Raw genomic sequence first — 13,646 nt, forward strand, 5'->3', positions numbered from 1 at the left:
GCGACCCGCTCCTTCCCCTCGCGCCCCCACCGCGCCGGCGACCCGCTCCCTCCCCTCGCATGCCCACCCCGCCGGACCCGCTCCCCTCCCCTCGCGCGCACACCTCGTCGGCGACCCGCTCCCCTCCCCTCGCATGCCCACCTCGCAGGCGTCCATGGAGTCCCTGAGGCTGCGAGCTCCTGGACACGGCGGTCCAGACAGCCACCCAAGGAGCCCTAGCAGCGGCAGCCACCTCCGCCGCCATCCACACCGCCGGACCCCTGCGCGTGGCCTGTGGATGGAGAGCCGGTGACCTCGGCCGCATGTGCGGCTCCTCCGAGCTCCTCCCTCACCCTGCTTTCTCCGACTCAGTTGCCCCCGATGACGACCATGGACGCGATGCCGGAGCAGAAGGGGTTCACCGGCAGGGTGGGGGCTGCTGGATGCGGCCACCCGCAGCACAAACAAGAGTTGGCCGTCCAGATGCTCCTACTGCGGCCGCCTGCATCACGGACAGGAGCTGGCCGCCGAGATGCTCCCGCCGTGGCTGCCCACAGCCGCGGCTGCAACAGCGATGAGCACGGCAGGAGGAGCCCGATCTGGAAGACGGCCATGGCAGGGGCCTGATTGCTTTTTTGAAATATTTGCAGGGATCAAATTGCATTTATAAAATATTTACAGATACTGTCATGTGGGTCCCACATGTCAGTTAACGGTCAAACTAAATGGTCAAACAAACGGTTTGTTTAGGAGTGGGCCCCAACTGTCATAACCGCGATCAATTGCAAAGCACTCGGCGATTTGGGTTTTTTGAGACAGCCGAGGCCAAAAGTTGTAGGCATCAGTCACAAACAAATTTTCGGTAGTTTTTTGAAACCATAACGCGAAAAGTGGTAGTTTTATGCTATTTACTTCTAAATTATTCATCTTTGTAACGTCTCAGGTGCTCGACAACGTCGTCGATGTACCGTTCCTGCCGCTCCTGATCGGCGAGAACCTCCTGCAGCTTCTTGGCGTTGCTCGCGAGCACCTTCCCCTCGTCGTCCACCATGACGCGCCGCACCGCCGCGGCGACGCCGTCCCTGTCGAACGAGCCGTCGGTCTCGTCCCTCGCCACCTCCACGCCGACGCCCTTCTCCGCCATGGTCCGCGCGACGAGCGGCTGGTCGACGACGAACGGGAGCATCACCAGCGGGTGCCCAAACGCGAAGCTCTCCACGGTGGAGCCCCAACCGCAGTGCGTCAGGAACGCGGCCACCGCGCCATGCGCGAGCGCCTTCACCTGCGGCACCCACCCAGTCTCGACCATGCCGCGGCCACGCGTCCTTTCCTCGAACCCGTCCGGCAGCACTCCGCGGTCGTCCGCACCGGTGCGGGAGTCGGATGTGCCGCCGGGCGACCGGAGAGCCCACAGGAAGCGCACGCCGGCGAGCTCAAGCCCGAGCGCGAGCTCGTGCAGGTTCTTTAGCGTCACTGGCGCCTCACTCCCGAGCGCTACGTAGATGACAGACTTTGGGGGCTGGTCGTCGAGCCAGCGCAGCACATCCGGGCGGACACCGCCGTCGTCGCCGCCGAGGTCGGGAGAAGGCAGCAGGACCCCCGCGGGGATGGAAGGCTTCTGGAAGAGGTCGGTGAGGAGGGCGAGCATCCCGGGCTCGACCTCGTCGCAGCTGCGGTAGATGGCGAGGCGACAACGCTCGTTGATCTGCCACATGCGATGTATGTCGGGAACGCCGGACGCGTTGGGCCGGAAAGTGCCGGCGAGCCACCCGGCCTCGTGCCGACGGTATGCCACGGTGGAAGGGAAGGGATACCACGCGGGCGCAACGGTGAAGTCCTCCAACGCCGTGCGCGGGTGCGCCGTGTTCGCCCCCCGTGATCCCATAAAGGCGGCCAGGCTGGCGAGGACGATCTCGAATACTGCGCAGGGCACCTGCACTTGTCGTCGGTACACCGGAAGAAGACGGGAAATCAATCGATCAATAGAGAAAAGGTGATTCATGCATGGGGGGGGGGGGGAGGTGGCAGTAACTAGACCTTGTGCTCGTCGGCGATGGGCGGGACCCAGTGGTGGCAGAAGTCATGGACGATCCAGTCGGGTCTCCGGCCAGCGGCGACGGCGTCCGCGAGGAACGCGGCGAGAGGGGCCGCGAGCCCGTCCATGGCCATCTTAAGGAGCCCGTCCTCCCCGGGCGGCACGTCGGCGGTGGACTCGGCGCCCACCGGCAGCCCGTCGACGCGCGGCAGCGGCAGCGGCACGAAGCGGAGGCGACCTGACAGGTGCGGCGGCACGGGCGGGAGCCTGGCGAGGTTCCGCGGCGTGGAGACGAAGGCGACGGCGTGGCCGCGGGCGGCGAGGCGCCTGGAGAGGTCGAGGAACGGGAGCATGTGCCCGAACGCCAGCCACGGGAACATCACCACCTCCAGCTGCCCGCCGGCTTCCTCCATATGGACGTGAGCTGAGCTGAGCCGATCGGCAATGGAGGCTGGAGAAGAAGCAAATTAATCAAGGTGGTTGACTCTCTTCTGGTGGAGCAGCCTGAGAATGGTGATATGCGACGATCGATCCGACCGCGTGTGTATATATAATTCTACTCCGCAGAGGCGAGCTGGCGCTTCTCGTGGCGTGGCTGATATTTTAAGCTTTGAGATTGGTACGGATGTAAGCATCATTTGTGATTTGCTACCGCTAACGACCAATTGAAAGTGAGGATAATGGCCTGGCCGAATATATATACTTGGGATAATGACAACTTAGCCAAATCAGGATCATGACCTGGCCGATCAAAGTCAGAAGAGTAGAATGTATAGTTTATCTTGGGATAATGTGATTAAGGAGCCAGAAGTCATCGCCGACACAAAACTTTCAGAGAACGTGGTAGCAATTTCTCACTCAAACATCCCTTTCTGGACTTGCATCGATTGATTACTATGCATTTTGGTAACGTCTCAGGTGCTCCACAAGATGGTCAATGTGTACCGCTACCTGTCGCGCCCTGTCTTCGAGAACCTCTCACGCATGAACATGAATTGAACGAACACTACGACATGGTACTTGTACTAAAGTTAGTATAAAGTTAAGTCATCTATTTTGGAACGGAGGGAATAGAAATTTGAAAGCACTAAAAAAACGCCTTTAAAAGGTCGCCCCCAAATATGTAACGAGGTGACTGAAGAAAACACTAGTCAATCACGAAGGCAAAGGTCTAACATAGGCATTATGCAAAAATGCCTCCGATGCTCAGGCCTTTGAGGGCAATTTCGACGTCTCCATGCTCAAATCGAGGCATTTTCAGAAATGCCGACAAACCGCTATGCACCGGCTGCTTAAAAAGTAGGATCCGGCTTGCCTGCTCCCTTCACATGCTCCCATCCGTGATTTTAAGAGATGGGGCCGGAGCACGTTGGGAGAGTAGGCAAGTCTCGTTCGCTTAAAAAAGGCCTATCGACTATGCTGGATCTACAAAACAGGACCTCTAACTCTTGTTCCATTAGCGGTATGGGACTAAAATGTTTCAAGTCTGACCAACCTCCCGTGAGCAAAAGCTAAATCTGAGATAATTAACATGTATTGCATGATTCGAACACAGCCCTGGCTGTGTATAACTTTGCACTCATACCACTACAATAAGCAAAGCATTTGGATTAAGTTACAAACCAACCATTTGTTAATCCAGACGAGCAGGCCTTCCGATCAAAAATCATCACGCAACTCATCTCCGATATGCCAATAATCTCGTCAGCAGCGGATTGAACGACGACGGCCAAGAACGAAATACTCATGCGGCTTTGAACACTGAAGGTCCCGTAACAGCAGCACTGCCACCCGCATCAGCCGCAATATGTGGCCAGTTTGCCGCTGCCGGACCTGCCGCGCTGCATCAATCTAAGAGCATTTTCCTAAGATGCCTGTCGGTGTCAAAACCGGCGGATTTCGGGTAGGGGGTTCCGAACTGTGCGTCTAGGCCGGATGATAACAGGAGGCAGGGGACACGATGTTTTAGTCAGGTTCGGGCCTTCTTGATGGAGGTAAAACCCTACGTTCTGCTTGATTAATATTGATAATATGGATAGTACAAGAGTAGATCTACCACGAGATCAGAGAGGCTAAACCCTAGAAGCTAGCCTATGGTATGATTGTTGTTCGTCCTATAAACTAAAACCCTCCGGTTTATATAGATACCAGAGAGGGCTAGGGGTTACACAGAGTCGGTTACAATGGTAGGAGATCTACATATCCATATCGCCAAGCTTGCCTTCCACGCCAAGGAAAGTCCCTTCCGGACACGGGACGAAGTCTTCAATCTTGTATCTTCATAGTCCAGGAGTCCGGCCGAAGGTATAGTCCGGCCATCCGGACACCCCCTAATTCAGGACTCCCTCAGTAGCCCCCGAACCAGGCTTCACTGACGACGAGTCCGATGCGCAAATTGTCTTCAGCATTGCAAGGCGGGTTCTTCTCCAAATTCCGTATACCTGTTGAACAGTGACCGGTTTCTTGTAAATGTAGTGCTCCTTGGATTCTACGCCCAATAATGGCCGTTTTCCACGTGTCAAACGAATACGAAAAGTCAGGGTGTTTTTTATATTTACACCCCTAGCCGCGTGAATGAGCCGCCTATTTAAGGGGACGAGGATTTAGATTCAAACCGCACCTTCTCCCTTCCGCGAGTATTCATCAGAGCGTATCCGACAGAGGTCCATTCCATCATGGCCGGCCGCCGCAGCTCCTCCTCTCGCCCTTCCAGCCCTCAGCCTGGAGATTGGAAGAGGTGCTCCATCCCGCACAGCGAGCTAGTGACGCTCCAGACCAAGGGATTTCTCCCCCGGCCTATATGGTCCCGGTTCGAGCCGGACTTGCCACCTATAATGGCGGAGAGCAAGCGGAGAGCGCCCCCAATCCCTCCAAAGGAGAGCGGGTATGCCTTGCCCCTTACTTAATAAGAGGGCTCGGATTTCCAATTCATCCGTTTCTCCGGGGGCTTCTGGAGTTCTATGGCCTCCAGCTGCACAACCTCACGCCTGCCTCCATATTGCATATCGCGGGCTTCATAGCCCTTTGCGAGCTGTTCTTGGGCTGCGAGGCTCATTTCGCGCTGTGGAAAAGGCTATTCTGCGTTGTGCCCCGCTCTAAGGAGGGGTCAATATATCAAGTGGGCGGAGCCGAAGTGTGGCGCATCGCCGGGACCGGATATCTATCCGGAACCCCAAAGAAGGCGTCCGAAGACTGGCCTTCGGAATGGTTTTATATAGAGGACGTCCCGCTGCCGGATCCTGTCCGGATCGGCCTCCCTGAGTTCGACAGTGCTCCCCTAAAGAAGTGCCTAAACTGGCGTCCACGGAGCCCTCAGAGGGAAAGTGACATGGACGTTATTTACCTGATGGGCCGGATAAGATTGTTAGCTCATTCTGGACTGACCATGATTGGGGTCATGGCCGCATGCATCATGCGAGGGGTGCAGCCGCTTCAGTATAGAGGCCGCCCCATGTGGGACTTCAATGGGGAGGACAACGCCACCCGCTACGGCCGTAAGGGGCCAGATTCGACTGCCGCTCTAATAAAGACCTTGTCCGCTTTGTACAAGGGAGAAGAGGAGGAATTTCTCCGCGTCAACCCACTGGGTGGATTTTCTATGTACAATCCCCCAAGTTGGGTAAGTGGACACTTTTACTTGCCCATCCATTTTATATTCCCATTGTTAAAATTTCAGTCTAACGACTTCAACGCGGGAACTGCGCCAGGCTGTTAAAGAAATAAACAGCCCTCCTCCACAACCCGAGGATCCGGGACAGTCCCTCGACCCGGGCTCTCAAGAGGATCCGGACTTATCTTTGGAGCTGATTGATGGAGTGTTTCATCAATTGAGCAAGGACAACGCCTTGGTGGCCATTACGGACGATTATCCAGGGCTACTCCCAGCCTCACAGGTAACTGAGACCGGAGTCCCAGCACTTTGAAAAGGGATCTGTCCTCGCGTGTTTTCGATTGCCATATGACAACTGTGTTTTGCAGGGGAGGTCCTTGAGACGGGAGGTCGAGCCTGCGGCGACTAGCCAACGAGGGGCGGCAAGGCCCCGCGAGCTGAAAAGAAGTGCGGTCCGGACTAAGGCACCGGCGCAAAGGTATAGCGCGCCGCCTTATTCCCAGGTGTTATTCCTTCGAGGCATATTAACGCTCGTGCTCTCTTCAGGACGAAGAGACCTCACCGGACTATATCCGGAGAGGCTGCCAATCGCGCCTCCACTAGTCAGGCTACAAAGCCTGGTCCAGAAGCGGAGGCGAACACGAGGCGCGCATCGGACGCTCCTCCGACGGAGGATGCGGACAGGCTGTCTGCCACCAATTCCGAGGTGGAGAGTGCCATGAACCACAGGCGTCGCCGGACAGTTCTTCGCGACACTTGTTTCTCCCAAGAGGCATTGGATGCCTTTAATTCGGGAGACGCGTACCTCCGTGCCGCTCAAAATGGTCTAGCCAGAGCCACAGAGCAGTATGTGAAAGACATATGGGTAAGAAAATTTTGGTAATTATATATATATATATATATATACCAGTAACCCCCGAGACTTGAAACAGTTAGAGTAACTGTTTTAAGGATCATTTGTTATGCAGGTTCTTACAGAAAAGAATACCCTACTGTCCCAGGAGCTGGAAGAGTGCAAAGCCCAACTTGAGGCCGCACTAGCCGCGGCAGGGGAGCCCAAGGAGACCCCCTCTGCTAACATACGCTTCGAAAGATAAGTATTTTGCAAAGTGCGGCGTGGGTGCAAATCTGACAAATGAAATTGCAGATGGCGCCGGATTAAATCCGGAAGTGCAACAACTCTGACGCCAGCTAAAGGCTGGTGAGAGCGTGCTGACAAAGGTGAGGCGGGAGAAGAACGATCTCCAAGATGCCAACACCAAGCTGGGCGTTGAACTGAAGGACGTTCGTGCCCAGCTGTTGGACTCCGTGAAGGAGAATCAATGGCTTCAACGCGGCATATATAGTAAGTGCTTAAACGAACTTTGAAAAAAGAGTTCGGCGAGGAAGTCGACTAACAAAGTAATGTCTGTAGGTATGCTGACAGGTCGTCCTGTAGAGGAAATGCCCGGTTCTACGGGTGACCTTCTTCCCGAGCTCTCACAACTGCACGAGCGAGTTCGGTAGGTGATTCAAGGCGTCGCCCAGGCCTTGTGGGCATCCGTCTCCATGCCCGAAGGCCTTGGAGAGCTTGTAGAGAAGCTGAAGGAAGTGCGACGACGCTTCCGATTGTGGAAGATGTCGGCCTGCCGTCAAGGCGCCAGGGAGGCCTGGGCCATGGTGAAGACGCGGTACACAAAGGCTGACCCAAACCACATGGCCGAGGTCGGACCCGTAGGGCCCGATGGGAAGGAGATCCATGTGAGCTTAGTATACGTCCAAGTAGAGTTGGCCGCAAAGTATTCCCAACAGGACTGTAAACTAGACAGCCTGTTAGATGGTATTGAAGAGGAATACAATCATTCAGATTGACTATGTAATTTTCATTGACATGTGTAATGCTTTCTAGCCGGATTGTAGATCGTTTGTCATGGCCGACCTTTTCGCTTCAACCTCGGGACCTGACGGTCCGGAGTGTGTCCGAATACCCTTGCGGTTATATAAGAACTGGGGTATGCATGGAGACCAGGCGTAGGGGTCATTAGTGCTTGAACAGACAAGTGCCCAACTAGTTATGTTATATTACATGGTTAGTAAGAAACATCTTCCAGGGAGAATAGTTCCGTTAGGGGTTCCTTTCCCTGGGAGGCATGCCCTAAAGTGCATGTCCATTCTGCGAAAAGAGACGCAGGAAAAACATCTGGGGGCGTATAGATAAATAAGTGAAAGAAAAGATCATCTTTAGTTCACCGGCCGAATATTCCCTTAAAAACGCTAGCTTTCAGCTTCACCCAGTCTGAGGTACACATCCGGCTGACCCAGCAGTAACAATCGCAGAGGTGCTCCCTTTACCACCTAGCCGAACAATCGGGAGCGTATGGGTAAGCACAGGAGCCAGGCAACCCAGCTTGGCCAAAACTTAAGTCATATCGATGCATATAATGGCGAATAAAAGGTACATGCGGAAGTATGACACATGTGTTGGGCATGAAGCCCGTATAAATAAGCTTCTGTGTAAAGAAGCCCCCAGGTTTAATGAGCGCGGATAGCGCGTCACTTTATGAGCCTTTAAAGGCTATAAGAGAGAGATGAGAAGGAGAGAAATGTAAGACAGAAAGTATATATAAAATGGACATAGGAAGGAGACGAACACAGAGTCCGGCGCTAGGCATAGAATCTTCGTAGACGGGCTGCGTTCCATGGGTTCGGCTCGAGTCGGTTATCCGATGCATCTCGCAGGCGGTACACTCCACTAGTTAGGACTTGGTCGATTATGAAGGGACCTTCCCACTTAGGCTTGAGTTTGTCCTTTTTCTTGCCCGGCGGGCGTAGAACTAATTCGCCAACGTTGTAATTTTTGGCCCGTACTTCTTTGCTTTGGTATCTTCGAGCCAGCTATTGATAAAATGCGGAATGGGCTTTTGCCACGTCTTGCTCTTCCTCCAAGGCGTCCAAACTGTCCTGTCGATCGAGCTCGGCTTCTCTTTCTTCGTACATGGGCACTCGAGGTGAGTCATGAATTATGTCGCAGGGCAAAACTGCCTCTGCGCCGTACACCATGAAGAATGGTGTGTATCCGGTGGTGTGATTCGGCGTGGTCCGCAGCCCCCAGAGTACGGAGTCGAGCTCCTCTACCCAGTGCGTATTAGATTCCTTAAGGGACTGCACTAATCTGGGTTTGATGCCGCTCATGATAAGACCATTTGCACGTTCGACCTGGCCGTTGGTTTGTGGGTGATAGACGGAAGCATAATCGAGGTTGATGCCCATGTTTTTGCACCAGAGTTTTACCTCATCGGCCGTAAAGTTCATGCCGTTATCAGTGATGATGCGGTGGGGGATGCCGTAACGGTGTACAACCCCGGATATAAAGTCTATCACCGGTCCGGATTCGGCCGTCTTAATAGGCTTGGTTTCTATCCATTTGGTGAACTTATCCACCATGACCAGTAAGTATTTTTTCTTGTGGGTTCTGCCTTTAAGGGGTCCAACCATGTCAAGCCCCCAGACGCGAAGGGCCAAGTGATGGGGAGAGTTTGGAGGGTGGTGGGTGGCATATGGCTTTGGTTTGCAAAAAGCTGGCAATCGACGCATCGTTGGACTAAGTCCTGGGCATCTGCCCGGGCCGTCGGCCAATAAAAGCATGTACAGAAGGCCTTGCTTACAAGGGACCGAGCTGCAATGTGATGTCCGCCGAGTCCGGCATGAATTTCCGCCAGGAGGTTCCGCCCTTCCTCTTCGGAGATGCACCTTTGAAGGACTCCGATAGTGCTTTTCTTATAAAGCTCTCCCTCATGGACTTTATAGGCTTTAGATCGCCGCACCATGCAGCGTGCCTCATTTTGGTCCTCAGGGAGTTCCTGCCTGGTAAGGTAGGCGAGGCATGGTTCTGTCCACGGGGCGATGACGACCATTATTACATGGGCTGAAGGTGTTATTTCATTGGTAGAGCCTCCAATTATGTCAGAGTGTTCGGTGTCGGGCAGTGCGGTTGGGTCCGGGCTGTTATTGCCAGGTTCCCCTTCCCATACTACGGATGGCTTGAACAACCTTTCCAAGAAGATGTTGGGGGGGGGGGACTACATCACGTTTTGCGCCGATGCGTGCCAGGACATCTGCCGCCTGATTATTTTCCCGGGCTATATGGTGAAATTCGAGCCCTTCGAACCGAGCTGACATTTTTAGGACGGCGTTGTGATAAGCTGCCATTTTTGGATCCTTGGCATCAAAGTCTCCATTTATTTGGGATATTGCGAGATTCGAGTCCCCGCGCACCTTTAGGCATTGAATGCCCATGGATACTGCCATCCGGAGACCGTGTAAAAGGGCCTCATATTCGGCTGCGTTGTTGGAGTCTGTGTACATTATCTGGAGTACATATTGAACTGTGTCTCCTGTGGGGGACGTTAAAACGACGCCAGCCCCTAGACCGGCCAACATTTTGGAGCCGTCGAAGTGCATGACCCAGTTTGAATATGTGCCGTACTCTTTAGGGAGTTTGGCCTCTGTCCATTCTGCGACGAAGTCGGCCAAAACTTGCGACTTGATAGCTCGCCGTGGCTTGTAAGTTATGTCAAACGGGAGGAGCTCAATCGCCCATTTTGCAATCTGGCCCGTCGCGTCGCGGTTGTTTATAATATTGTTATGTGGCACTTCCGAGGCTACTGTTATTGAACACTCTTGAAAGTAGTGTCGCACCTTCCGGGATGCCATAAATACCGCATACGCAATCTTTTGATAATGCGGGTACTGTGACTTGCATGGAGTAAGGACAGTGGACACGTAATAGACCGGCTTTTGAAGGGGGAATTTGTGTCCGTCCGTTTCTCGTTCAACGATGAGCACTGCGATTACGACCTGATGGGTTGCTGCAATGTATAATAGCATTGGTTCGTCAATGTTTGGCGCGGCTAGGACTGGGTTTGTTGCCAAGATGGCTTTTATTTCATCGAGTCCAGCCGTGGCTGCATCCGTCCACTCGAAGTGTTCGGTGCACCGAAGGAGACGGTAAAGGGGTAGGGCCTTTTCTCCTAGGCGGGAGATAAAGCGGCTTAGAGCCGCCACGCAACCGGTTAATTTTTGTATTTGTTTGAGGTCCTTCGGGATATCCAATTGTGACAGAGCTCGGATCTTGGCTAGATTTGCTTCAATTCCTCTACCGGATACAATGAAGCCCAAGAGCTTTTCGGCTGGAACGCCGAAAACGCATTTTTCCAGGTTGAGCTTGATGTCGTATGTTCGGAGGTTATTGAATGTTAGCCTCAAGTCGTCTACTAGAGATTTGACATGTCTTGTTTTAACGACCACATCATCTACGTATGCCTCCAATGTTTTGTCGATCTGGTGTAAGGGCATATTTATCCCTAAGTGTTTTGGTGATTGATGACAACGCATTTGCGGACTAATCGTGTGCCTTGAGTATTCCAGACACTTTATTGCTAGGCACAAGACGATTGGGTGCCCCTTGAAGACTGATGAAGACGGTGTCTTTTCTACGTTTCTTTTTGGTGGATTTGAGTCATAGGAAAGCCGTACTATTAAGAGGGGGTCCGCGTTGGAAAGGTTTGGGTGGAATCATCACGTACACGTCTCCTTCTTGTCCCCTCCTTTTTCCTTGGAGCTTCCTCTGTTTTCTTGCCTCCCTTGTCTGGCTGCTGTGGTTGGTCGCGGTAGTACTGCTCCCAGGAAAACGGTAGTACCGTAGGCATCCGCGGTAGTACCGCGCAGTGGCGCGGTAGTACCGCAGGTGCCCACGGTAGTACCGCTCCCCTGGAGCCGCACTACCGCTGCCCACCAGGCTAGTGCCGCCCCTTTGCGGTAGTAGGGGCGGATGTAATTTTTTACATCCGCACCTACCGCGGTAGTACCGCTTTCGCCGAGCGGTAGTACCGCGCTATACAATCAGGCAGTAGTATCGCCCCTCGGCAGTACTACCGTGTCGGGTTTTTGCTACTTCCGTTTCTTTGCGAAAGTAGGCACGGAAGTTCCCTTCCCCCTGGCTGGGGTGTTTGCCTTGCGGTAGTACCGCATGGGGGGCGCGGTAGTACCGCGCGTGCGGAAGTACCGCCCCCAGCTCCTGCGCGTCTGTTTATCTTTTCTGTTGCTGGGGTTGCGGCAGTACCGTGGGTCGGTACGGTAGTACCGCACAGCCGTGCGGTAGTAGTACCGCTTGGTTGCAAGCAGTAGTACCGCGCGCCCTTGCGGTAGTACCGCTGGCCGCGGGCTGGTTGGTGGGTAACGGTTGGATCCTTTTCCCACACTATATAAGGGGTCCCCTTCTTCCCCGTTGACTTATGTCTTCCACCCCCAAGCTCCATTATTGCTCTAAGCTCCATTTTCGCCCAATCTCCCTCCCTAGCCGACCAAACTTGTTGATTTGCTCGGGAGTGGTTGAGAAGGCCTCGATCTACACTTCCACCAAGAGATATTTGATTCCCCCCACTAATCCCTTGCGGATCTTGTTACTCTTGGGTGTTTGAGCATCCTAGACGGTTGAGGTCACCGCGAAGCCATAGTCCATTGTGGTGAAGCTTCGTGGTGTCGTTGGGAGCCTCCAATTGAGTTGTGGAGATTGCCCCAACCTAGTTTGTAAAGGCTCGGTCGCCGCCTCCAAGGGCACCAATAGTGGAATCACGGCATCTCGCACTGTGTGAGGGCGTGAGGAGAATACGATGGCCCTAGTGGCTTCTTGGGAGCATTGTGCCTCCACACCGCTCCAACGGAGACGTACTTCCTCTCAAAGGGAAGGAACTTCGGCAACACATCATCGTCTCCACCGTCTCCACTCTTGGTTATCTCGTGCCTTTACTTGTGCAAGCTTATTTGTTTCATATATCTTGCTTGCTTGCGTTCCTATCCTTGTTGCATCATATAGATTGCTCATCTAGTTGCATATCTAGACAACCTACTTTGATGCAAAGTTTAAATTGTTAAAGAAAAGCTAAAAATTGTTAGTTGCCTATTCACCCCCCTCTAGTCAACCATATCGATCCTTTCAATTGGTATCAGAGCGTCGTCAAGGACTTTACCGTTTAAAGAATATGGTTGATACCGTAGACGGTGTGGAGGAACACTCCGGTGTGAATCCAACCTCGTCTACGGGCGATGGGGGAACCTCGGTCTCTCGTGAGGAGTTCAATGTGGCCTTGGAGACATTGAAAACCTTCATGACGACCGAACTTGAAAGCATGTTTACTAAATTTCTTGAGGGGCTTAAACTATCCACCGCACCGTTGAAAGTGGATGACCCCGCTGACAAGGTGACAGATGCTATCCCCGACAAGGGGGAAGCTAGTAGTGAAAAGGCTCCTTCTTCTAGTGGTAAGAATGGCACCGGCATCTTTGCCCATGTGGAACCACCACTTGTTTATGGTGGACCGGTTCCTTCCACTCATTTGAATCATGTCGGTCCTCCCCCTAAGATTGTGAAAAATGAGGACTTTGATTCTTGGGTTTACTGCTTTAAACGTCATTTAAATCATGTGAACACTAACCTTTGGAGAATCATTGAAGAAGGTTCCTATCCGCATGATCCAAGCAACTTCACTCCTCGAGAAGCCGCGGACAATCAATTCAATGAGAATGCTCTCTTCATCATTCAAGATGCAATTCCACCCGAAGACCTACCTCATCTTCGTCCCTTCGCCTTGGCCAAAGATGCATGGCATTGTGTTGTTTCTCTCTACCGGGGAAGCGCAAGCATTCAATGCTCCAACTATGAAGTGGTGCAAGATGAGGCCGATGAGTTTGCAATGAAAGAAGATGAAGAACCTCGTGAGCTTTATTGGAGAGTAACCAAAGTCGTGGTCTCACTACGAGATCCTGGGAGCAAGGACATGGATGACAATTGGATCAAGCGCAAATTCCTCAAGGCAATGATGCCCTATCACAAGGCCATGTCCTCCGTCATTCGTCAAAGACCGGACTTCCACACTTTGACCTCAAGCGAAGTGTTGGATGAGTTTGTGGCCATGAACATTTTGGACAAGACCGCCGACAATGCGGTGCTTCATTCTCAAAGGGCAAAGAAGCCTAACCTTGCAT

The 13,646-nt window shown here is 53.2% G+C and overlaps 1 protein-coding gene across 1 annotated transcript; it reads right to left on the minus strand.

The window, feature by feature from the left end:
* Positions 1-824: 824 nt before the first annotated feature.
* On the minus strand, positions 825-2,548 carry LOC125506189 (putative UDP-rhamnose:rhamnosyltransferase 1). Its single transcript, XM_048671053.2, has 2 exons — positions 2,017-2,548; positions 825-1,912 (listed from the first exon to the last, which is right to left on the minus strand). The coding sequence occupies exons 1-2, from the start codon at positions 2,425-2,427 to the stop codon at positions 899-901; spliced, it is 1,425 nt and encodes a 474-aa protein (XP_048527010.2). The 5' UTR covers positions 2,428-2,548; the 3' UTR covers positions 825-898.
* Between the last annotated feature and the right edge of the window lie 11,098 nt (positions 2,549-13,646).

This window comes from Triticum urartu, chromosome 5A (genome assembly GCF_056163025.1).
Source record: "Triticum urartu cultivar PI428250 chromosome 5A, HENAU_Tu73, whole genome shotgun sequence".
Classification (NCBI taxonomy): domain Eukaryota; kingdom Viridiplantae; phylum Streptophyta; class Magnoliopsida; order Poales; family Poaceae; genus Triticum; species Triticum urartu.

Coding starts and splice junctions, on each gene's coding strand:
- LOC125506189 (XM_048671053.2), bottom strand. CDS start 2,427: ATGGAGGAAGCCGGCGGGCAGCTGGAGGTGGTGATGTTCCCGTGGCTG. Junction 1,913..2,016: donor CCATCGCCGACGAGCACAAG/GTCTAGTTACTG, acceptor CGACAAGTGCAG/GTGCCCTGCGCAGTATTCGA.